Source organism: Loxodonta africana, chromosome 7, assembly GCF_030014295.1.
Source record: "Loxodonta africana isolate mLoxAfr1 chromosome 7, mLoxAfr1.hap2, whole genome shotgun sequence".
NCBI lineage: Eukaryota > Metazoa > Chordata > Mammalia > Proboscidea > Elephantidae > Loxodonta > Loxodonta africana.
In genome coordinates, this window is record NC_087348.1 from 52,244,444 (window position 1) to 52,270,592 (window position 26,149).

Consider the following 26,149-nt stretch of genomic DNA (forward strand, 5'->3'; position numbering starts at 1 on the left):
AAAACAAAATGGAGCTCATGTTTTTTATTTTAAAAGAGACAATTACTTATTTAGAATATTAATAACTAACTTTAAAAAAAATTTATTGTGCTTTAAGTGAAAGTTTACAAATCAAGTCAGTCTCTCATACAAAAATTTATATACACCTTGCTACATACTCCTAGCTGCTCTCCCCCTAATGACACAGCACACTCCTTCTCTTCGCCCTTTATTTTCCTGTCCATTCAGCCAACTTCTGACCCCCTCTGCCTTCTCATCTTCCCTCCAGACAGGAGCTGCCCACATAGTCTCATGTGTCTACTTGATCGAAGAAGCTCACTCCCTCACCAGTATCATTTTCTATTCTATAAGTTCAGTCCAATCCCTGTCTGAAGAGTTCACTTTGGGAATGGTTCCTGTCTTGGGCTCACAGAATGTCTGGGGACCAAGACCTCTGGGGTTCTTCTAATGTCAGCCAGACCATTAAGTCTGGTCTTTGTACAAGAAACTGAGGTCTGCATCCCACTGCACTCCTGTTCCCTCAGGGTTTCTCTGTTGTGTTCTCTGTCAGGGCAGTCATTGGTTGTAGCCGGGTACCATCTAGTTCTCCTGGTCTCAGGATGATGTAGGTCTCTGGTTCATGTGGCCCTTTCTGTCTCTTGGGCTCTTAGTTATCGTGTGACCTTGGTGTTCTTCATTCTCTTTTGCTCCAGGTGGGTTGAGACCAATTGATGCATCTTAGATGGCTGCTTGCTAGTGTTTAAGACCCCAGACGCCACTCTCCAAAGTGGGATGCAGAATTTTTTCTTAATAGATTTTACTATGCCAATTGACCTAGATGTCTTCTGAAACCATGGTCCCCAAACCCCCACCCCTGCTATGCTGTCCTTCGAATTTATTCAGCAAACTTCTTTGCTTTTGGTTAATCCAGTTGTGCTGACCTCTCTTGTATTATGTGTTGTCTTTCCCTTCACCTAAAATAGTTCTTGTCTACTATCTAATTAGTGAATAGCCCTATCCCTTCCTCCCTCCCCACTCTCGTAACCATCAGAGAATATTTTCTTCTCTGTTTAAACTATTTCTTGAGTTCTTATAATAGTGGTCTCATACAATATTTATCCTTTTGCAATTGACTAATTTCATTCAGCATAATGCCTTCCAAATTCTTCCGTGAAGAACTTTTTTTTTTTTTTTTTTTTTAACAATCTAAGTGTTTCCATTGTTTCTTAAGGACACTTATGTTGCTGTTGCCCAGTTCCTTGCCACACTTGATTCTTAGAGGTCACGGAACAAAAAGGTACACAGACCAAATTAAACCACTCAAACCACAATTTATTAAATCAATTTAAAACACGAAGCAAAATGTACAGGGAGAGAGATGGAATAGTTAACACACTTAGGGTTAGGTGCAAGTGTTGAAAGGCTGCATTACCTGAATTTTGTTCTACAATATTTGCATATCCTCTCTCTCCCTCTGTGCCGAGTCACCCTTCCCTGCTGATAATGTGTGTGCAAGGACCAGAGTTGAAAATCGAGCAAAGGGGTCTGTAAGAGATGGAAAGTTCCTGGGGTAACGATACACACTTGCCCCATGAGAGACCTTGAGGGCAAGTATTCTTGGCTAATAGCTGTGCTCCCCAGTTAGCCTCATGAGCAGTCATGAGAGTTTATGTGGCAGAGGATACATGAATCCACAATACGAATCTGCAGTGGGTGGCCAATTTAAGATCTAATTATTATTGTGTGACTCATGTGTTTCATTTATATTTCAGTGTTTCAATTCTAACTCATGGCGACCCCATGTGCCTCAGAGTGGAACTGTACTCCATAGGGTTTTCAATGGCTGATTTTTTTGGAAGTAGATTACCAGGCCTTTCTTCTGAGGTGCCTCTGGGGGGATTTGCCTCCAATGTTTTCAATAGTAGCTGAACACGTTAACCATTTACATCACCCAGAGACTTCCATTTATATTTAGTGTATCATAAATATTTGTTGCCTTGCATGTTATTTAGTGAATCATGAATATTAAATGCCTATTTTGCCTTTTCATCACTGTGTATCTATATTCATAGACATATGCTCTATTTACTTTCTGATTGATACTTCTCACAGTTTACTTACTAACTTACTTGCCACTGCTTAATGAATCTAATGAATTTCATCCATCCCATTTATTTTTGTGTCTTTTATAGCAGAACTGAATACTCTTAAACAATATAACACCTGCATATTTCATATATGTAGTGTGTTTAGAATAGTACCTGGTACATAGAAATAACTCAGTAAATGTTGTTGTTTGTTGCCTTTAGGTTGTTTCCAACTCATGGTGACCCCATGTGTTACAGAGCAGAACTGCTGTATAGTTTTCAAGGCTGTGATCTTTCAGAAACAGATCAGCAGGCCTGCCTTCTGAGGTGCCATTATTATTACTGTAGCAGATGGCTTGAATATTTTAATCTATAGCTATCTATTTTAGGGTGAGGATTAGCAATCTAGCTGAAATTGATCAGATTTAAACAACTTGTTAGAAATTTCAATATTAAAGTAATTTGTCTTGAGTTTGATTTGAAAGTAAAAGTAATATGCAAATTTATTAGCCCAATATTTTTACTACGAATCTACTTTATCTTCCCCTCATCTACTTTTGTGGATTTTTGGCTATTTATTGCTTACAAGGCTGGTACTACTTTTAATTTTTTTCCCTTTCCTAAAGGCCCATCCTCAGTTTGTTCTGACCTACCTAGAGGAGCTAAATGCACAAGTGGATGTGACCCAGACAGAGTATCACATTTACCCTGGTGCCTGGACCACAGCTCATCAAGGACACGGCAGCAGCTTAGCAGAAGAGGTCAGTACGGTGAGCCAGAGGCAAGACAGAAATAGATCTTTAAAACAAATTTTGAAAAGAGAAAAAAAGTTTAAGTTTTTTTCAGAAGACAAGCATGAACTCACATCTTAGCGTTATTGTTTAAAATCACACACAAAAGTATATATATGTATATATTTATATAAACCTACATATTTATATAAATGTTATTTTTTTAAATAGACTATGATACACTGCCTTCTTTTGTTCTGGTCACATATAAATGATTTATGTTCTGCACTAAGAAGACTGAAGAAACCATAAAAAATTAAATGTTACATTTCTGGCATATATAGTTTAGATATTTCCACTCTATGAAAATTAGCTACATGATTCCTACATTTTACTTATTAGGGTCTGCAAAAAAGTGCCAGCAACCCTGATCTGAAGCAACTGCCAGAACCTTCAGAAACTCGTTTAATGCTAGAGGATTCTCTTGGGGAGACAGGGCAGCTGACAGTGGCCCTGGTGAGGAAACTGGAAGAGAAACATCCTAAGGCTTCTGCTCAGAGGTAGGCTACTGACAGAACTGAGCTTATTGCTCAATGACATTCGATGCTTTCCTTCAGTTTCATGTAAAATTGATTTCCTGAAGATTATTGAAATATCTCAAAAGCCCTTTGGCTGTTAATCAAAGTAGTTTTGGGGTCACATTTGATGAAAAGAGGTGACATTTATGTGCATTTGTTTGAGATGAATGTGTGTTATCCTTTCTCAGAATACTTTGGAAGGGTTGTTGTCTTACGATCTCACTAAAATTCTCTGAGGTAATTATGCTAAGGCACCTCTGAGCGTACATCCAATTGTGAAAATACCAAGAGGACTTTAAGAGGGCTACACCCATGGACAGCCCTTTTTATGTTCCATGATAAGAATTTTATATTTAGACCTGAGGGTAAGTGCATAATAGATGATCTCAAGTAATGATAATAAATCGATACCATTTCCATGACTAGAATGAAAATAACTTCAATGATTTTGCTAGCAATCCTAAAGTCATGCTTGCTTGGAAAATGGAAACTATCTCTCCAATCCTCTTTATTTGGAAACTAAAGTTTTTTATGTTGTTGGATTTGATGTTATAAAGCACAAAATGACTTTATAAATGGTAATTTCTACATAATTGTTAGAAATCAGTGTTTACTGAAGTACTCTTAAAAGCATAACACGATTCTTACCATACTCACTAAGTTTTAAGAGAATCCTTAAGTTTAAATATTCTAACTATAGATGGAAACCCTGGTGGCATAGTGGTTAAGTGCTAGGGCTGCTAACCATAAGGGTGAGCAGTTTGAATCCACTAGGTGCTCCTTGGAAACTATGGGGCAGTTCTGCTCTGTTCTATAGGGTTGCTATGAGTTGGAATCAACTTTATGGCAACAAGTATGTCATGTATGGGTAACTGTAGATAGAAATGTCGCTTGCATGAGAAAAGGAGAGAAAAAAAAGCTTGGCAACTTTTTATTTCAATTAAGAGCTATCTCGTATTCTTAAATTATATATTCCTGCCTGAGATTTTGGCAGGAAGGAAACATTTTTTCCTAACAAAAATGACTCTTGAATTTATTGTCTCTTAATTTTTTATTTAAGCCTCAAATCCTTTTGTTGTAGTTTGAATGAGATAGTACACAGACAAACAAAAGAACAAATTTAGCACCTTACAGTATGGGGTTGTCCTGGACCTGTCTGAAAATTTGGGTTCCAAGTCTTTAATCACAAAAAGGGTTCCTAACTCTCTGATGTTCTATAACACAACCACAAAGCTACAGTGACACTACTGGACCACTCTCTGCAGCATACTTCGCTTTTCCCATGTCATAGAGTGTTAAGTCCTTTGGGAGCAGTCATTATCTGATGTGTTCATCCAGAACAAGATCTCAAGGAACACTGGGGCCGTTGGGACCTCAGGATACTGCTCTATGAGGCACTGTTGGCTGTAGTCCTGCACTCCCTCAGCAGCCATTTCTACTCTACCCTTCGTGAGAGAATTCTGGGGGTTTGTCATTATCTTGAACTCTGGTGTTACCCTGTGGTCTTCTCAGAAAAGATGACTGGTTTCCTCTGCTTTCAGATTCCTCGAATTTATTTGGGATTTTAAACTTATATGGGTCTTGCTCTGGTGGGGCATGATGCAGCAACCCCAGAGATAACTCATCTTCTTTTGCTTCTCTATGACTCCCCTCTTCCACAACCTGGAAATATCTTCTCTGAGGGCTGAGGGTGCTGTGTGCTTTAGGAATTTGGCCTGTGTATTCTGTTGTCGTATCTCTCCTGATGTAGCATAATCTAGTGAAGGAACTTTGGGACGAAGCCATATAGTATTAAAAAAACCCAAACCAAACCCATTGCTGTCGAGTCAGTTCTGACTCATAACGACCCTATAGGGCAGAGTAGAACTGCCCCATAAGGTTTCCAAGGAGTGCTTGGTGGATTCAAACTGCTGACCTTTTGGTTAGCAGCAGAACTCTTAACCACTACACCACCAGGGCTTCTGTACTAGGAGATGTGAGGGGAAAAAGCAGTTAATATCAGTTACCACCTCAAAATACCTAATGGAGTTGTTAGAATTAAATTAGATGTCTTTAAAGTTCTAGGAACATAGTAAGCACTCAATAAGTGGTAGATGTGAAATGTTCTGGAAAGAAATAGAGATAGAAAAGATTTTTTTAATATGATTGCGTTTAGTTTTGTGTTTTTTAGTCAATAGCAATTGACTGAATTTTATTTTGTAAGAAATTTTCCAGGGGCCTTTTGTTAGTGAGAATTCCTTAGAGTTTACTTCCTGGGCTCTAGCAAACCTTCTTTTCCCCCACCCCCCCAATCCTGACAGGCCTCAGAAATTTATCTGCATCCTCCCCATTCACTCTCACAATCCCACCATTTACCACAGAAGATGCAATTTAGATTTCTTTCCCTCTCTGTTCCTTAAAGTTATTTTGAGTAAAAAGTAAATAATTTAGAGTAACTGCTTTCCTCCCATTTTGGAAGGGATTGTGGTGCAAATTAGAACATGGTACTGAATTTGGCATATTGATTACTTTGAACCCTAGGCTGTCCTGTTAAATTTGCATCTCTTCCAAATAGGAGAGATTCACTGCATTATGTTATCTCAGCTTCAAGAGAGGGCTTTATGTTTTCTTGCTTTTATCAAGGATAATTCCACAAAATACAGAATAAAGTCACTGCAGAAAAATAAACGTATAATATGAAATGAGCTGAACTGTAAAAGTTGGAAAAAGAAGTAGATTTTTAGAACAACGAGGAAAACATGAGCAAATAATGTGACTTTCAGATAAGTTACGTGATGTGCCCAGTCATACAGCTAGTTAAGAGAGGAAATGGGATTTGAACCTAGGCCTATTTGGATCTAAAGCCCATGTTCTTAACCACTATGTTATTCCTCTTCCCTACTAGTTTTCATTCAGTTGGTTTCATAACAGAATGGCATCATATTTGAGTAACCATATTTAACCATTACAAAAATTTTTTGCACATCATGTCATGAAAGAGTTACTTACATTATTGCTATTTTGACTGGCGTATTATTTGGCATTATATCCTTAAAAAAAATCTAAACCAGTCATTGCAAATCATGCTCTCCCATCTACAGAATCATTTCATTTAATTTTACATTTCACACACTTGTGGAAAACAATTTCATTGTTGATCTTTTTTTTTTTTTTTGGTAATGTGGAAAAATTCTTTTTCTTTTAAAAGAAAAATACAATTCTCTTAATGTATAAGGTCTCAAATGTAAGATTTTTAATTCATGACCGGTCATGTTTTCTTGTTTCTTTTACCCACAAATATTTCTGCCACCTCTATCAGGGAGGTATAGAAATGTGGTTCTCTCCTTTCCTTGGATAAAGCAAGTTGTATGTATATTTAATTCCAAGTTTGGTCCAAAGTAAAATAAATGCCGTACTCTGGCCTCTTTAAGTGCCTGGAATGTGTTTGTTTTTGTTAGTTTATCCAATGGAGCCCTTTACTCTTATTTGAATTGAATAGTGGTTGGGAGAAGGCCTGGGACAGCCAACAAAGCAGCTGACCCAGCTTGTCACCCAGTGACCTGTGAGAAGGAAATAATGAACTGTGAGTAGCTGTCATCTTAACTGCTTCTGACAATTTGCCTTTGGGCACATCTGTGTTAGTTGCATTGGAAAGGCCTTTGTTCTTTTCCCACTAGTGATTTTGCAGAGCGCTGAGGGGTTTGCTAGCTACTGTACTCCTACCCGGCCCCTCCCTTCCCAGGGACGCCAGCAGCTGCCACTGATCCTGCTGACATTTCTCTTAATGACTCAACTTGGCATGTACTTCACTCTTTTAAAAGAGAACATGTATCTAAAAGTTTGTTGTTTTTTTTCAATTAGAATGTCTTTTAATGTCTCATTTGATACTAATAAAAAAGCAAATATAAAGTAGGTTTAGTATTATTCTAACTTTATATATTTTATATATATATGTAAACGTAAAGATAGGTAGATAACTAACAAGATGGGCAGGTGACTTGAAGAAAATATACAGTGAAACCTACGAGGGCAGGGACTGCCTTGTTTTTCCGGGTCTTGCAAGTTTTCTGCCTCTCTCAGGATACAGTCTTACCACTTTTCTATTGCGTGTTTTAGCGGAAAATGTTTTGTGTTTTCCTTCTTTGATTGGTTTCTGCCTTTCACGGGTTCTGGCTTTCACAGGTTTTACTGTATTTGCAATAGAACAAAAATCAATACGTGTTACAAACTGCACTTTTAATGTAGAAGCTTGAGGTAGGCTTTAGTAATGAAAATATTTGGATTAAGATAGGTAAGTCTATACTACATTTTGGAACACATTTTCCACTGATTTTTTTCTTTTTTTATAAACTAATAATTTAAACTTTAAAATACTCAATATTTATGTTTTAAAATCAATCTAGTGCACAAAATTATAATCATTTGTAGATGTAATTTGGTAAGACACAGGTGTTTCTAATCCCCGATTTCCTGAAGTATCACTACTATTTCAATCATAACAAAAGCAGAACATTTTGAATAATGCATATGGCACCCTAAGAGAATTGTTTAAATTAAAATCAAAGCTTCATTTATAAAATATAAAACTTGAATCAGTTCTAAAGCCTTATTTACATTTTTAGAGTTGCTGTAAAATCAGTTCTACTATAATTAAGTCAAAATCCAATTGGCATGGAATAAACACTGAGCATTTGGCACTCACTTTATTGTACTTACCATTCCAAGAGAATATAAATTCAAATTATACCGCACTGGTCAATTTTTATAAGGCATTTCCTCTCCTCCCCCATAGAATAGAAGAAATGAAGCTGGAAGAAGTGACATGCTTTTTTTTTTCTGTTTTAAAGGTTTTTCTCTCTTAGTAACAGGTTTGAGATGCACTAGCTATAGGCACTATTATAGTGCCTGCTTTTCAAAGAAAGGTAAATTAATAATAATAAGAAATTTTTTAAGCAGGCAAATGATCATGTCTATGTAATTATAAATTGCCAAAAACCACATATTAAAAATTTAGTCATAGTATGATTTTCATGAGTATTCAATAGCATATGATTTATTACTCCATTAAATCCTTTATATAGTTCTACATACAGTTAATGATAATCTGTAACCATCTTATTTGATTTGAATTTTCTTTCCATTTCGTTCAGCACATATCAACACAATTTTTATAGAGACATTGAATGCACAGGTCACTTTTGGTAACAGTAAGTCAGTCTCTGTCTTTTTAGGGAGAATGGACTGTTGTTTAAATTGCCACAGCTCAAACTCTCATTTCTAGAATCCTTACCAGTGAAAATAAATGTTAAAATAATAATTGCTTTTAATAGGCACTAAATAGTCCAATTACACTTTCCATGAATAAAATCCCATGTTAAGTTACATTGCTTTTGCTAGCTATTGGGAATGCTCGGCTTTAAGCATTTGCCTTTAGTTTTTTTAATGATTATTTTATGAGAACAAGGGTGTGGTGTTGTATTTAAGAACATGAAATTATTAGGTCTTCCAGAGATGTAAACATAGGCTTATAATTTTAGTTTCTGATAAAAAAGTTAAATATCCTGATATTGTCTGATATTGTTATTGATTTGGCTTCTGGTATTTTTTAAAATTAATCCCATATGTTTTCTGTGAAATAAAGTGAACATGTCACCTAATTGCATCTGCTTCTTTGAAATACAGTCAAAATCAAGCATTCTAGAGGATTAAGTATGTCCATAAATGTGCTTTAGTTCAGAAATTACCAAAGACTTTCAAGTAAACTGGTATAAATTGAATTGTGTCCCTCCAAAATATGTGTCGTAAATCTAACCTCTATGCCTGCAGTTATAATTCCATTTGGAAATGAGTTTTCCTTGTGTTAATGAGACAGGATTAGTGTAGGGTGTATCTTAAGTCAGTCTCTTTTCAGATATAAAAGAGATTAAACAAGCAAGTGAGAGAAGCAGAGATGGAGGAAGACACATGCCAAGCCACATGAAGATTGCCTAGGAGCAGAAGCTCAGACAAGACAAAAACCGTCCTCCAGAGCCAACAGAGAGAAAAAGCCTTCCACTAGAGCTAGTACCCTGAATTTGGACTTCTAGTTGACTTACCATGAGAAAATAAATTTCTGTTTGTTAAAGCCACCCACTTATGGTACTTTTGTTATAGCAACATTAGATAAGTAAAGTAGAATTTGGTAACAGGAATGGGGTGCTGCTCTAACACATACTTAAAATATGGAGGTAGTTTTGGAATTGGGTAATGGGTAGAGGCTGTAAAAGTTTTAAGATGCCTAATAGTAAAAGCCTGTAGGGCCACTATTAGGCAGAATCGACTCGACAGTGATGGGTTTTTAAATAATAAAAGCCTAGATTGCCTTGAAGAGACTGTTGGTAGAATTATGGACATAAAGGCAATTCCGGTGAGGGCTCAGAAGGAGTGAGGAGAGCTATAGAGAAAGTCTTTATCATCTTAGAGAATTCATATGGCGCTAGCCACAAAATGTTGCTAGAAGTGTGGATGTTAAATGTGCTACTGGTGAGGCTTTAAAAGAAAATGATAGATATGTGATTAAACAATGGAAGAAGAATGATGATTTTATGCAGTGGTAAATAACTTGTCTGAATTATGTTCAGATGTTTGGTGGAAGATAGAACTTTTAAGTGATGAACTTGATATTTAGCTGAGGAGGGCCATGTGGTTTCTCTTTGCCATTTATAGTACAATCTGGAGGAAAGAGATAGACTTAAAAATGAACTGTGCAAAAGGAAAACAAAGCTTAAAGATTTGGAAAATTCTGTTGTACAGACTAAGGACACGTGTCCTAGAATTTTCACCAAGGACATGGCTACACAATTTTTTGGTAGAGAGTAAGCCTGCGAGTGAGGGATCTAACCAGCTACCACAGAAGAAAACCTATAAGCTTAGACTAAAGAAGACAGAGAAAGAATGGAAGGAGAGAATGCTATTTGCCTCTTGGAATTCTACAGGCAAGAAACAGGCCAAAGGAGCTACATCGCTTGTCCCCCAAGAAAAGAAAAGAACAATCCCTGGAGCAGCTTAGAGATCAGCAGAGCTGTTGGAAGTAGTGTGGAAAGCTTGGCTTCAAAGGGTGGGGCCACAGCCTCCTAGCTTTCAAAGAGTCCAATCTCTACCAATTCAGGTCTGGAGTGTGGGGCTGCTGTTAAGGTGTGCCGGGAGTTGGGGCCACCACCCAAAGCTGAGGGGGTGGGGCTGTTATGCCCAAGAGACAGAAGAATGGGGCCTTCTGGGGCCAAGGGGGTGGGATCACCACTTAGATGGACTAGGAGAATTGGGTGGCCTAAAGCAGACGGAGCAGAATTGCCGTCCCCACCCCCCCAAAGAAACCCAGTGCCGTCGAGTCGGTTCCGACTCATAGCGATCCTATAGGACAGAGTAGAACTTCCCCATAGAGTTTCCAAGGAATGCCTGGCAGATTCGAACTGCTGATCCCAGATGGCCTAAAAGGCAGAGCTGAAGCACAGGGCTGAGGGGCCTCCACCCAGAATCCAGAGGCTGTGGCCAACACCCAGTCTGGAGGCCAGGGCCTTTGTCCAGATGGTCCCAAAGAACCGTGGAATATTTTCAAGCCTTCAGAGCTAATGTAAATTGTCCTGCTGGGTTTTGGACTTGCTGGGTGCCTGTTATCTCTTCTTTCCCTCCAGTTTCTCCCATTTGTAATGGAAATGTCTGCCTTGTATTTTTGGAAGCAGATAATTTGTAATTTAGATTTCACACGTTCACAGATGAAGGCAAGTTTTGCCCCAGGATGGAATATGCCTAAAGTTTCACCCATATTTGATTTAGATTATTCAGAAGATGAGATTTTTGGACTTGGAGTTGATATAAGACTTTTGGAGTAATGTGAGGGGATAAATGTGCTTTGCATGTGGCAAGGACATAAGTTTTGGGGGGCTAAAGAGTGGAATGTTTTGAATTGAGTTGTGTTCCCCCAGAATATGTGCTGTGAATCATAACCTCTGTGCATTTGGGAATGGGTTGTCTTGTTATGTTAATGAGACAGGATTAGGATAGGTTGTGTCTTAAGTCAGTCTCTTTTGAGATACAAATGAGATTGAACAAGCAAATGAGAGAAGGAGATGGGGGAAAACACATGCCAAGCCAAGTGAAGATTGCACATGAGCAGAAGCTCAAAAGAGACAAGGAAGGAGCTTCCTCTAGAGCCAACAGAGAAAGAAAGCCTTCTCCTAGAGCTGGCACCCTGACTTTGGACTTCTAGTCTTCTAAGCTGTGAGAAAATAAACTTCCGTTTGTTAAAGCCACCCGCTTGAGGTATTTCTGTTATAGCAGCCCTGGATAGTTAAGACAGAAGCATTTTCTGAAAAATTTTTTTTCTCATTTTCTTCCATGAGGTACCTGTACCTTACTTAAACTATGCTGCTTAATTTTCATTTTAAAAAGTATGCTATGTATATTACTGTTCTGCTTAATGTTTTTTCTAGAACTATTTAAAGAATGAATGAGGAGCTTAACTCGTACCTTCTTCAAACTTAGAAACCCCAAACTAGAGTGTTTAGTACTATAATAGTTAAAGTAGTAAGTAATGAGGTTCAGGAGTTGGGTAATGTGGATGGAAAAGGAGGAGATAGTTGGTGGAGGTATTATTAGGTCGCATATATAAAATTGGAGGAAAACAGAGTGCAAGTAGTCAAAATGACTTTTATGTTAGCTTCCTGACTGGTCTTTCTCCTACCTTTTTCCCCCTGCAGCCCATTATCCATTTAGTGGCCAGAATGGTCCTTTTATATTCATAAATCAGATTATGGGAGTCCTCAGCTTCAAATTCTCAATTACTTTTTATTTCCTTTTTAGTGAAACCGAAGTCTTTATCATATGCTACAAAAAAAATGCTACAGGCCCATGGTATCTCACTGACTCCCATTTCTCCTTGTTTCCTCGGCTCCAGCCATCCTGGGTTTCTGACAGTTTCTCAGATGTGTCAAGTGTGCTCATACCCTGTCTCTCTCTATCCCTGCTTTATTTTTCTTCAAGGTACTTTTTACTACCTATCATATACATATTTATTTATTGTCAGAGCTCCCCAATTAGAATGTAAGTTCCTTTACAGCAGAAACTTTGTTTTATTCACATCTGTACAAAAAAAAAAAAAAAAGAACTTTTATTTGTACCTCTAAGGCCAGAACTTACCTAACCTTCAGTACAAGGTTGTTCAATGAATGAACAAATGAATGAATGAGTGAAGTAGTATTAATTAATGGAAATAAGAAAATGGGGAGGGCAACTAGTCTGGGCATCCATGAGAACATTTTAAAAACCCTCATTGTCTGCTAGACAACTGTAGCCCTATGATCTACTTGTGTGTCAGTTGAAAACAGTTCAGCTATTACAGTGGCTTGCTGATTTTGACATCGCCTGTTTCTTCTGTCCTTTATCCATGCACAAATATTTACTGAGCATTTTCTCTGTGCTGGGCGCTGTCATAGGAACAGAAAAGACAAGGTAGAGTTTCTGGCCTCACAGGGCTTCCCTCACAGTTTAATAGGAAAGAGAGATATTAAACAAGTCATTACAATCAAGAGTGATGAGTGTTATTGTAGGGAGAAGGTATACTTCATCCTGAACACTCCTCCTAGGTGATACGCTTTTAAAGAATGTCTCACTGACTGACATATACTTCTTCAGTGTTTGCCCATTGTCTGCTAAGTTAAATGAAGCATGAACTTCCAGACCCACTGCACTGTGTTCTTATGTCTCAGAACCTCCTTCTTTTTACTTATCCAGGCCCAAGCTGACAGTACTTGGCTCATGTTCATTTGCTTGACCAAAATGCCCTTATTTCCTCTTTCCTACCTAAAATCCTACCTTCTGCAAGGCCTGTTTCTATTGATTTATGGATTTAAGGTTATAAATTTACCTCTAAGGATGGCTTTAGCTTTGTTCTACAAATTTTATTATATCATATTTTCATTATTATTTAAACTTTGTTGTCTTCTTTGATCCATGGATTATTTAGAATTTCTTAATTTCTAAATATATGAAACATTTCTGGTTTTTATTTGTTTTATTGATTTCTAGATTAATTTCATTGTGGTTAGAGAACATTTTTGGTAAGATGTCAACCCTTTGAAATTTGCTGAAACTTGCTTTATGCCCAATCCAGCACATGAACAATTTTTATAAGTGATCCATGTATACTTGGTGTTTTTGTAGTTGCTGTTGCTTTGCTGTTTTGTATTGACAGTAATTGGGGTTTTAGGAATTTTTGAATATGTGGCTTACTGTGTTTTATCAGCTTTAGAAAGTTTTCTGCAGTTGTGCCTTCAAATATTGCTTCAGCCCCATTTTCTCTCTCTCTTCTATGAAAGAACTCTAATGACATGCATATTAGTGCTCCCCCCCCCTTTTTTTTCCTTTGGTGAACCCTATGTCACTTATGCTCTATTGTATATTTTTCATCCTTTTGTCTCATACTTTATTCTGGATATTTTCTTTTGACCTGTCCCCTAGCTCATTAATTCTCTCTTCAGCCGTATCTAATCTGCTGTTAAATCCATATATTAAATTCTTATGGTCTGTTGATATATTTTTTGGCTATAGATTTCCTATTTGGCTTTTATAGCTAATGACATTACCAAAATTTACTTATTCATCTACTGTTGAATAAGTAGGTAGTGTCCAATATTTCATGTTTATAAATTGCACCATAGCAAATGTCTTTGATTCTTGTCCTGAATTCATTCATTAAATCCATGAGGATTTATTAATCATCTTCTTTCTGCCTCAAATGTTCTTGGAAGCTAAGAATATAAGAAAATATATAAAAAGCCCTTGCTACTCATAAGCTCATTGTGTCATAAAGCCTTGCCATACCAAGTTACTAGTGAAAATCTGACTAAAATTGAGGCAATTGTATTGATGACGAGGTTTGCTGACTTCATGGTCTATTAGGTTACTATTTTTATTCTCCTCTGTTTCATAAAGTTTCCATCAGTATTATGTCAGCTGATGAAATAAGAAGTCTCAGTTTGTACTTTCTAATAGCATTTCATTTCTTTCTGTAAACATAAGCCACCCATTTATATTTTTCATGTTTTTAAATTGGAATGCAGATTTAGGTAAACCATGATATATGATGTGTCATAGGATTACTTTTACTGTTTTTTTTTTTAGTAGCTCTTCCAACTGTCATTCTTTGATCATGAGTGAACTCTATGAATATTTCTGAAAAATATTTTTTGCTTAAAGTCAGTTATTTAAGAATAAATTATGTTGTAGTCAATATAACTACTTTAATTGCCCATCAGTTTATCTATTGGAATACAATAAGCTGACAATGCTTTTGATTGACTTCTTACCCTTTGTTTATTTGTCATGAATGCTTTCTTTCTTTGTCTAAAAGTCTCCAATTGGACCATTCTGTGAATTAGAGTCAAGGGAATTAACTGAGCAGATAAAACAGTACTCCAGTCTTCAGATGCCCAGTAACAGCCCAGGCACTTGTGGCTACTAAGACTTGTGGCTGACTATGACCAAGACCACTGAATAGCACTTTGTATTAAAACATAAAAAACTTTTTGGTTAATCATAGAATATGATTCAGCAATAAAAATGAACAAACTATTGATACATGAAACTTAGATAAGCCTCAAGGAAACTATGATGAGTGAAAAAAGCCAAACCTTTTCAGTTTGCTTTCATTTTTTTCAGCATTCTCGAAATAACATAATGGTAGAGGTAGACAACAGGTCAATGGCTGTCAAGAGTTAGGGATGAGAGTGGGAAGAGAACGGGTGTGGCTCTAAAGGGTAGTATAGGGGAACCTTTTGGCAGTTGAATATCTTGATTTTGGTGGTAGTTACATAGGCCAGATTTGTAATAAAATTTCATAGAGCTACGCACACACACACACACACACACACACACACACACACAGGAGTACACGTATAAGTGGTGAAATCTGAATAAGCTCTATGGGTTGTACCAATGTAAATTTCTTGGTTTTGATATTGTATCATAGTTGTGTAAGATGTTACCTTGAGAGGAAGATGGGAAATGATACATGGTATTTCTCTGTACATTTTTTTGGGCTGGGCGGGGGCGGGGAGAAATGTTTTACCAGTTGAAATATCCATCACTGAGAAGAACAGAGACTATATGCAGATGAAGAGCTCTTCAGAAGGGAAATTACTTGACTGTACCCCTGAGTTAATCTAGCCAGGTTCAATACTTCTGAATAGAAAAAAAAAAAGGGTAACCTGGAGTCTCTGAAAGAAAGGTCTCATTAAAACTAAAGACCAAATATTTCCCTAAATTTGTCCTACTCCATTTTAACTTTTTTTTTTTTTTTAAAGTAAGCTATGAAGTAGCAACAAAATGAGTTCCTGGTTCTAACAGCAGATGGAGATATTTAATATATTTCTAATAGGAAATTTTGAGCTAAGCCATTTAGAAACCTAGATTGGAAGTCTATTTCCCCCATAAGAGTAAACATAGGATTAAATTCAATAAAGTTAGGGGCAAGGAAAGGTCTTTGCATTATATCATGTTTAAGACATGCAGAAACTTTTCTGATTAGAAAGTGAGAAAATAAAATTCCTAAATTTTAGATTCTTTTACCTGTTTTATTCATAGGAAACACACACAGAAAAAAGTATGTGAGTGTTGTTGGTGAGAATAGAGTTTTTTTTTTTTTAATAGGGTTATCTATACACACTTATGTATGAGAATATTTATGAGACTGCAAATAGACATATATGTGTATATTAATATTAATACTAGACAAAGTCTAGTATTATTATACATATATGTCATAAAATATTCATTATGGTTTGCTGGTTTGCCATAGATTCAATTATTCCAAGGTTAAAAAATATATCTAATATCTACTTAACCACTATGCCACCAGGGTTTCCTCTCTCTTACTAGATCATGAAAACCGAGTAATTGTGTTATCATTGCCTCAAAACATCAGCACCACTTGCTACTTTAGTAATAACTGCCTGTATTTATTTTCTATAGCTCTGTTACCACAAACTTAGCCACTTAAAACAACATCTATTTATTATTATCTCACAGTTCTGTAGGTTAGAAGTCAAAGTGAACTTGACTAGGTTCTCTGCTCAGGGTCTCATAAGGCTGAAATTAAGGTGTCAGCTAGGCTAGACTCTTACAAGCTATTCCAAGTTGTTGGCCAAATTCACTTCGTTGTGGTCATACAACTGAGGCTCCTGTTTCCTTGCTGACTGTCAGCTGGGAGCCATTCATAGCTCCTAGTGGTGCCCACATCCCTTGGCATATAGCCCCTTTCATTTACAGCGCCAACAATGGTGTGTTGAATCCCCCCTTGAGCTTTGGGTCTCTCTGACTTTTCCCTCTGCCAACAGCCAGAGAAAATATTCTTTTTTTAAAATAATTTTTATTGTGCTTTAAGTGAAAGTTTACAATCAAGTCAGTCTCTCACATATAAACTTATATACACCTTACTACATACTCCCACTTAAAAAAAAAAAAAACCCACTTACTCTCCCCCTAATGAGTCAGCCTGCTCCCTCCTTCCAGCCTCTCCTTTTGTGACCGTTTTGCCAGTTTCTAACCCCCTCTACCCTCCCATCTCCCCTCCAGACAAGAGATGCCAACATAGTTTCAAGTGTCCACCTGATACAAGTAGCTCTCTCTTCATCAGCATCGAATATTTTCTTTTTTAAAGGGGGCTCATGTGATTATATTAGGCCCATCCAAACAATATCCCTATTTTAAGGTCAACTGTGTTATATAACACAATCATGGGAGTGATATCTCATCATATTTACAGTTTCTGGGATCAGGGTAGGACACCTTGGGGGGCCATTTTTGGAATTCTGACTACCACACCGTTAATATCAGGTAAAGGGCTAGTTAATTTATTTTCTCTTCTAACTAACTAAACAGTTCTTATCATGGTCAACATTGGCACAGAAAGGAAAAATTAGAAGATAACATGTGTAAAAAACCAAAACCAAGCCAGTTGCTGTCAAGTTGATTCTGACTCATGGCGACCCAATAGAACAGAGTAGAACTGCCCCATAGGGTTTCCAAGGAGTACCTGGTGGATTCGAACTGCCGACCTTTTGGTTAGCAGCCATAGCATGTATAGAATGTTCAAATAAAAAAAAAATCACATGCTTCACAGTTTAGGCGTAACAACCACATTTCCTAAATAGGATTGGGTTGTGACATACGGGAGGAAAAAATGCAAAATCTACATATGACATAATGACAATACTGTAATGGAACTTGTCCATTTTACTGAGTTTAAGAACTCAACAATGTAACTAATGCCTATTTATATGGATTTGCACTCTTAGTTGCACGTGATAAAAATCTCAGTGCAAACTGGTTTAAGCATGACATGTAACAGTGAAAAGTCCAGAGGGAAAGTTGGTTTAGGCACTTAACTGATACTATTAGACTCAGTTTTTCTCTAGTTTGGCTCTGCCTTCAGGATTTAGTTTAAGGATTCACGTGGAAGGAACATGGTGTCAACAAATTTAGCCCTTAAATCTTTTCAGGTTTTAGGTCCACAGAATCTTCCAGAAGTACAAGCAAGTCTCAGCATTACAAGCAAAAGCCTGTGTGGAGTCAGATTTCCGTTCCTGAAGGGATGTGCGGATTGGCTTAGGCCCAGCCCAGGTCATGTGCTCCAACCCTGGAGTTGGGGATGGAGTCAGCTTCACTGGGATCACATGGACTGATACTAGGGAGGGATGGTTCCCAGATGGAAACTAGGGTCAGGTCACCGGAAGACAGTGAGTAACTACCTGGTTGACCGATGTCGGGCAGCACAAACAGCTATGCCTTTTCAAGATATTCTCAAAGATACGTTCGGTACCTATGAGTTTTATAGAAGTATTTCAACTCACCTGTTCTCTAGAATGAAGCAGTAATCATGGGCTGAAGTGAAACGGGGGAGCTATTTTGGTGGTACTCAAACTATGTTCTAGGGAACCTCAGTATTCTACCACTAAAAATGAAGAAATGATAGGCTTGGTCCAATTCATGGAACAAACTGTAGACTTCTCTCTAATTTTTTTCCAAAAAAAAATTTTTTTTGAAACTTCGGCGCTTGCTAGTGTTTGTTTATTCTGTTGTTGTTGTTAGTTGCCATCAGGTTGGCTGCAACTCATGGTGACCTTAAGTCTAATAGAACAAAATGTCGCCTGGTCTTGCACCATGATCGTAGGTGCGTTTGAGCCCATTGTTGTAGCTGTTGTATCACTCAAGAGGTGGACTTCCTGGGTGGTGCAAGCACTTGAGTGCTCAGCTGCTAACCAAAAGGTTGGAGGTTTGAGTTCCACCCAGAGGTACCTTGGAAGAAATGCTTAGTGATCTCTTTCTGAATAAATCAGCCATTGAAAGCCCTATGGAGCACATCTCTACTCTCACACATGGGGTCACCATGAGTAACTCCACAGCAACTGGTTTTACTATAAGAGGTGAGGTGGTATCTAGTTTAGCACAAAATTATATACAATCATGCATCACTTAACGCCCATGATGTGTTCTATGAAATAGGATGTTATGTGATTTGGATGTTGTGTGAACGAACAATGGTGCTCCTGTGGCAACGGCACCTCCTCTTAGTGCTGAAGCCCTGGATTCCATCCCAAGCCTGTGTCCACGGCTTTGTAAGGGTAACGGTGGCAACCCCTCTGCTTTGGGAAGCGCCCTGTCTGTGCACTTTGGGGCAGGTGGGAGGGGTGCATGCAGGCTTGGGGGTGGTGATCCTTGGTGGCTGGAACTGGGGTTAGTCTGCCCCTGGCCCCACTGCCTTCCTGTTCTTATGAATCAAACCCACACCAGGGAGCCCGTTGACCTGGGGTGAGCAGGCCTTTACTTATGCATCAGCTTCGGTTCTAACTTTGGAGCCTTGAAGGATTTTAGGGATCATGGAGCCCAACGCCTTCCTTGTGCAGATGAAAGAGACACAGGGAGTTACTTTGTCATGCAACATACCACTGACAGAACAAAGATTAGAACCCCAGACCTCTTATTCATTGATCTGTAGGGAATAAAGTAAAGAGTATAAACTTATGAGACCACTGACATAAATGCGGTTGAACATTGCCCCAACAGACGTTATGCAGCATATGACTATGTGGTTATTATAAAATGGATATATTAGTATCTTAGCACATTTTCTAAAATAGCATAAAAAATGCTACATGTTCCATAACACGAACAACTTTGAGGACCACTGATATAGTCTTATCTTTTTAAGTTGCAGGTGAGTAAGTTGAGGTCCAAAGAGGTTAAATAACTTGTACTTGATAGCACTGGGTTGTATGGTCACCAGGTAGTTACTCAAGAATCCTTGTTTTGTGTTTCATTCTAATACTTCCCCATCTCCATGTTATATTATAATATTGTCGTCTTAATTTTATCATGCATTGTTGGGGAACTCGATTGTTGGAGGAGAGGATGGTGAATATGCAGGGAATAGGAAGACCAGAATATAGTGACTAATGCTGAACATTGAATTTCTTTAGAATGTAAGCTGTTTGTGGGCTTTGCTAAAATAACTCCTTTAACAAGTTGTTGACAAAATTTAGAAACAAGGCTTAGTTCTTTAGTGTAATATTTTATACAAACATATAAGCATAAAATTGTCTTGTTTTCTTTTAGAGTTCTTTGTTCTTTTATTTTTTTACACCATGATTATTCCTCACAGAGGTCATATAGAGAGCAATAGGATAAAGTGGACGGAGTCATACTGGAGTCAGATAACCTGGACATAAATTCCAACCTTGGCAAAGTCTGTTTTATTTTGGTTCAGATGACCTATCTGAAGTATGAGGTGTAATTCTTCAGATGGTGGTTGTGAGTATTAAGTGTGGTAACACATGACTAGGAGCCAAATTACCTGGACCCTAATCTTTACTAGCTGTGTGACCTTGGCCTATTACTTAACCTCTCTGCTTCAGTGTTTTCATGTGTAAATTGGGAATAACAATAGCACCAACCTTATAGTGTTTTTATGAGGAGTGAGTGAATCAATGTTTGTGAAACATTTAGATTAGTACTGGCACAAAATCAAAGTCAGTACAGCATAAGTGCTAGATAAATGAATAAGTTTATCAGTTATTCCCAAGAAACAGTGCTTGGGATACAGTATATGCTCACCATGAAAGTTATTTGAAGTCATTCCCAGTGACACTATCATCACTTCATCTGTTCTGTTTCTTTCATAGCATTTACCACTGTCTGAGATCATCTTGTTTATTCATTCATTACTTCTTATTGGCTCTTTCCCTTTTGGAATGTAAGCTGTGTGAGGACAGGAACTGTCTCATCTCATTTATTCCTGTGTACTAGAGCCTGAACATTGTTGAGCACCAACACTAGACACTCAAGAAATATTCATTGAATGAATCTATGATTAAAACTAACAATATAGTGAGTGGCCACCTAAGATAGTCCACTGGTCTCACCCTGTCAAGAGTAAGGGAGAATGTAGAAAACCAAAGACACAGGGAAAGATTAGTCCGAAAGACTAATGGACCACAACTACAACAGCCTCCACCAGATTAAATCCAGCACAACTAGATGGTGCCCGGCTACCACCACTGACTGCTCTGACAGGGATCAAAATAGAGGCTCCTGGACAGAGTTGGAGGAAAATGCAGAACAAAATTCTAACTCCCCAAGAAAGACCAGACTTACTAGCCTGACAGAGATTGGTGAAAACCCAAGAGTATGTCCCAGAGACACCCTTTTAGCTCAGTAATGAAGTCACTTCTGAGGTTCACCCTTCAGCCAAAGATTAGACAGACTCATAAAACAAAATGAGACTCAAGAAGCACAACAGCCCAGGGGCAAGGATGAGAAGGCAGGAGGGGACAGGAAAGCTGGTAATAGGGAACCTAAGGTGGAGAAGGGAGAATGTTCACGTCGTGGGTTTGGTGACCAATGTCACAAAATAATATGTGTAGTAATGTTTAGTTAGAAGCTAGTTTGTTCTATAAACCTTCATCTAAAGTACAATAAAAAGAAAAGAAAACAAAACTAAACTAACATTATAAACATAAGCCCCCCTTAAGTATAAGGTATGATTATTTTACTATGTTTTTAAATGTAACACTACTGGATAATAATGCCTCTGTATGAGAAGTCAGAAGGAGCCCTAGTAGTTTAACAATTAAGCGATCACCTGCTAACCAGTAGGTCGATGGTTCAAATCCACCAGTGGCTCTGAGGGAGAAAAGACCTGGAGATCTGCTCCCATAAAAATTAAAAAACAGCATAGAAAACCCTATGGGGCAGTTCTACTGTGTCCTATAGGGTCTCTATGAGTTGGAATCGACTTGATAGCATACAATAACACAAGAAGTCAGAATTGTTTTTAAATCTGTATCTGTGAGAATTTTCAAATCAAATGCTTATAATTTTTTTTTATTAACTCTGATAATTTGGCATTTATGACATGCATCAAAATGTGTAGTTTTGTTTAGGATCTTTAACATACTATAAATACCTTGAGCATATCACAATTGAGATCTTTTCTCCGTATCCACATGAATGCATACAATGCCTGGTGCTTGCTACATTAACCCCATAGGAGTTGCAATTTCTGGATGTTATTGAGCTAGCTTTTCTAGCTCACAGCTGTCCCCTGGTATTGTGTCTGACCTTTGGGATAAAACAGGCTTTAGGATGCCTTCTCATTTGTTCAATGTTTTTAGTTTTTCCTGCTGACATATGGCTAACTGATAAAGTCAACTATGAGATTACCTTGTATTTTGGCACCAGGAACTCTCTGTTCTAGGACCTAAGGGTTAAACCCTAAATTATTATAAATTCATAAATAATTGGTGCTTATTCGTACAAACTCCCTTTTGTTTTTCGCTAGAAAACACATAAATACTTTTTTGTTGTTAATATCACAGTTTTTAAAAAATATTTTACTGTGTGTTAGGTGAATGTTTACACAGCAAATTAGGTTCCCCTTTAACAATTTTTATACAAATTATTCCATGACATTGGTTATGGTTTTTGCAATGTGTCAGCATTCTCATTGTTTCTATTCTGTTTGTTCTGTTTCCATTTGTCTAGCTTCTCTGCCCTTCTTTGTCTTGTCTTTGCTTTTGGGTAAATGTTGACCGTTTGGTCTTTTACAGTTGATTGCTTAAGGGAGCACATCCCTCATGGTTGATACTGTTTATTTTGTAAGCCAATCTATTATTTGGCTGAAAGGTGACCTCTGGGAATGGCTTCAGTTCCAAGTTAAAAGGGTGTGTTAGCGTAATAGTCTTGGGGGTTCCTCTAGTCTCTATCAGCCTGGTTTTTTTTAGGAATTTGAGTTTTGTTCCACGTTTTTCTCCCATTCTGTCTGGGAACTTCTCTTGTGTCCCTGGCCAGAGGAGTCAGTAGTGCTAGCCAAGGACCATCTAGTTCTTCTGGTCTCAGACTGGAAGAGGCCATGGTTCGTGTGGGCTCTTAATCCTGTGGACTAGTTTCTTCTTTGAGATTTTGGTGTCTTTCACTCTCTTTTGCTCTCGTCGGGAGGAAATCAATCATTTTATCTTCGATGGCCGCTCCCCAGCTTTTAAGACCCTAGATGCTGCTCACCAGCCAGGATGTAGGACATTAGCTTTATGAGCAATGTTATGCCGTTTGATGGAGTTATCCCAGAAGACTACGGTACCAAGCCCTTTAACCCAGTAAACCAATCCTGCGAGGTGTTTGGATACATTTAGGAGGAGGCCTATGAATATCACAAGCTTTTAGTGCTCGAAATTAGTATATACATACACTCAGCAAATTTATGTGTTCCTTCTGTGTGGCAGTTCAGTGCTAGGCCCTTTCCATATGTTCTCCTATTTAATTTTATAAAAATTCCTTGAGGTAAATGTTATTTCTACCATTTTTTTTTTTTTTTTTAATAAGAAAAATGACCCAGGTGCTCTAGGCTTCAGAAATTGTCTGTTCTTCTTTCTACTATAGCAGTGATTTCCAGAACAAGGGGCATCACTATTTCCTGGAAACTTTCTAGAAATGAAAGTTTTTGGGTCCTACTCAAAAGCTCTACAGGTGGGAGGAGGGTAGCAATCTGTGTGCATCCTCCAGGTAATGCATGCTAAAGTCTAAGAATCATTGCTAAAATACATAAATGTACACAACTTGGTTTAGCCAGATGGATGACTGGGTGAGTTAAGTAACTTTCACTTTGGAAAATTGTGTCTTTCTCAATACCTAAGGCTCAACTGTGTCTATTGTTACAGTCTTTTATTTTAATCCTTTCATCAAATTTAATTTTGATCTTTTTTTTGCGTAACTATATCCTCATCTGCAAGTGGCCAAGATTAAATGGATTCCTGAAATTCGTTACAGTTATGGTTTGGCCTGTCTATTGTTAAATTTCTCTTTTTCCTAGTTCACTATTAATCATCATGTTTTGAGATTTGGTCTTAATGATTTTAGCCCTACTCAAAACACAAGTAATTGTATTCTTTTTGTCAACTCAGTAAATATAAATGAGTGCATCATTTAATTCTTTTCTTCCAGGAATTATGGGACTAAATCACCTTTCATTTTATTAATTAAACTTGTATTTATAAAACAGCAATCATGATCCAGGTGCTGTTTTAAGTGCTTTGTTATTAATACTAGTTACTTCTTTTAAAAGAGTAAATTGTCAATCAGCTTTTTAAATATTCTGTGGCATAATATCCAGTATTTTTATGAATGTTGTTTCCTTTCTTAAAAATTTTCCACATTTGTTGTTCTATAGGGACCTTGTCTTAGTTACCTTGTGCTGCTATAACAGAAATACCACGAGTGGATGGTTTTAGCAAGCAGAAATTTATTCTCTCCCAGTTTAGGAGGCTAAAGAAGTCTGAATTCAGGGTGCCAGCTCTAGGGGAAGGCTTTCTTTGTCAGCTTGGAGGAAGATCCTTGTCTCTTTGAACTTCTGCCCCTGGGCAATCTTCATGTGGCTGGCATCTCTCTTCCCCCATCTCTGCTTCTCTGGCTTGCTTATTTAATTTCTTTTATATCTCAAGAAAAATTGACTAAATATACACTCTAATTGTGCCTCATTAACAAAGCAAACACAACCCATTCACATATGGGATTATAACCACAGGCAAAGGTTAAGATTTATAACATATATTTTGGGGGGATACAATTCAATCCATGGCATTCCACCCTTTGGCCCCTCCCAAATTCATGCCCTTGCTACCCATAAAACACATTCACCCCATCACAGACCTAATTTTAATTTTCAAAGAATATACTTCTAGAATTCTTGATTCTCTTTCTCCTTCATCTCTTTAAAAATAATCCTAAAGTGTATTAAATGTTTACCATGTCCCAGGCCAAGACGCCATTTTGTATTTGTTACCATGTGAATGTAGCCATTAAGATTATTCCCATTTTACAAATTAGGTGACTGTGAGAGACAGAGGAGTGGGCTTGTCAAAGGTCAAAGAACTAGTAAGTGGGAGAGTCAGGACTTGAAACAGATTGTGACTTAGAGGACCAGCTCTTAAACATCATACTGCTTATTACATTTCAAAGTCCTACTTAAATTATTCATTTTTACATGCCCCCATAAAATAAAATTTTGGTATGTTTTCTTTTGACTACTTTTTAATTTCAAAGCCTGAACTTAAAACACACACACACCAAACCCTAAGGTGTAGAGTTCTGTAAACTAAAGACCATGGCCTTTAACCCTATATTATACATTGCCTGTCATACAGTAATGTTTAGTAAAGGATGAATAAATTAAAATAATAATTTTGGACACAGTTTCTGTTTAGCATTTTATCATATTCACATCACTTACCACATAAACACTAATAGTGATTAGATAGCAACACTTGAAAGTTAGTTCATCAAATTATGAAATTTTAAATCATAAAAATTGAGATTATGACATGAAAAATATTACTTTTGTAAGTTCTACTTTTTTTTTTTAACTTTTAACTTCTAAACTTGTTCTTCATTTCTTTCTTGCTTCCTTCTTTTTTCTATCAAGAGACCTTTTTTTTAGGTATATCTGAAGGAAAGCACTTCCAACAGTAGAGAAGGTCCCCAGGAGAACTGCCCTGTTGTTAAAGCATAGGATTTGAGTCACATTCACTGTTTGGGTCTTCAACCATGCTCCATGCCAAGAACACTATTAACCACAGAGACACACTGACACACACAAAAGGTGGTGAGCCTGCCGAGAGGCTAGAAGTGGAACAGGTCAAACAAAATAATTTTTGGATATTTTCCTATTCCAAAAATCTGTTATGAAATCTAGAGTTGACCCCTAGTGCATTTTACTTGTCAATTGACCCAGAGAATCAAGTCTTCATCTTTGTAACATCCACAGCACAAATTATTTTAATCCCAGACTCTCTTTGAGTCCAGTTCTGTTTTTCAAGGATTTGGCAAACGTGTCTAAACAGAGAAGCATCCAAAAAAAGTTGAAATTATGTCAAGGACTCAGATATGTTTTTCAGCTGATTTTCAATGTATAGTAATTAATCAAGAAAAAAGCATGGTGCTAAAAAATATTATTTGTTATTAATACAAAGAACAAATGCTAAGCTTTTGTGTGTACACTTAATTCATTAACTGAACTACATTTCTATTTCTGCTCTCTGTTATTCTACAAAACACAAAATCAAAGACTAATGCTTGCTTGAATTACCTTTAAAACCATGATGAATGGTGGAAAATGGTTAGCAACTGGGAAGATAAAAATCAGAATTAAAGATAATGTTGACAAGGAGAAGACATATTCAGAAGCAAGCCAATTACATTCATTAGGAAGAGCCTG

At 37.4% G+C, this 26,149-nt stretch overlaps 1 protein-coding gene across 1 annotated transcript in view; it reads left to right on the forward strand.

Moving 5' to 3' along the window:
• DCDC1 (doublecortin domain containing 1) overlaps window positions 1–26,149 on the forward strand; it is a 522,229-nt gene that overhangs the window by 280,837 nt on the left and 215,243 nt on the right. The window contains exons 17-18 of the mRNA XM_064289443.1: window positions 2,693–2,827; window positions 3,200–3,357. Coding sequence (XP_064145513.1) covers window positions 2,693–2,827; window positions 3,200–3,357 — 293 coding nt within the window. The remainder of the gene's footprint in view (window positions 1–2,692; window positions 2,828–3,199; window positions 3,358–26,149) is intronic.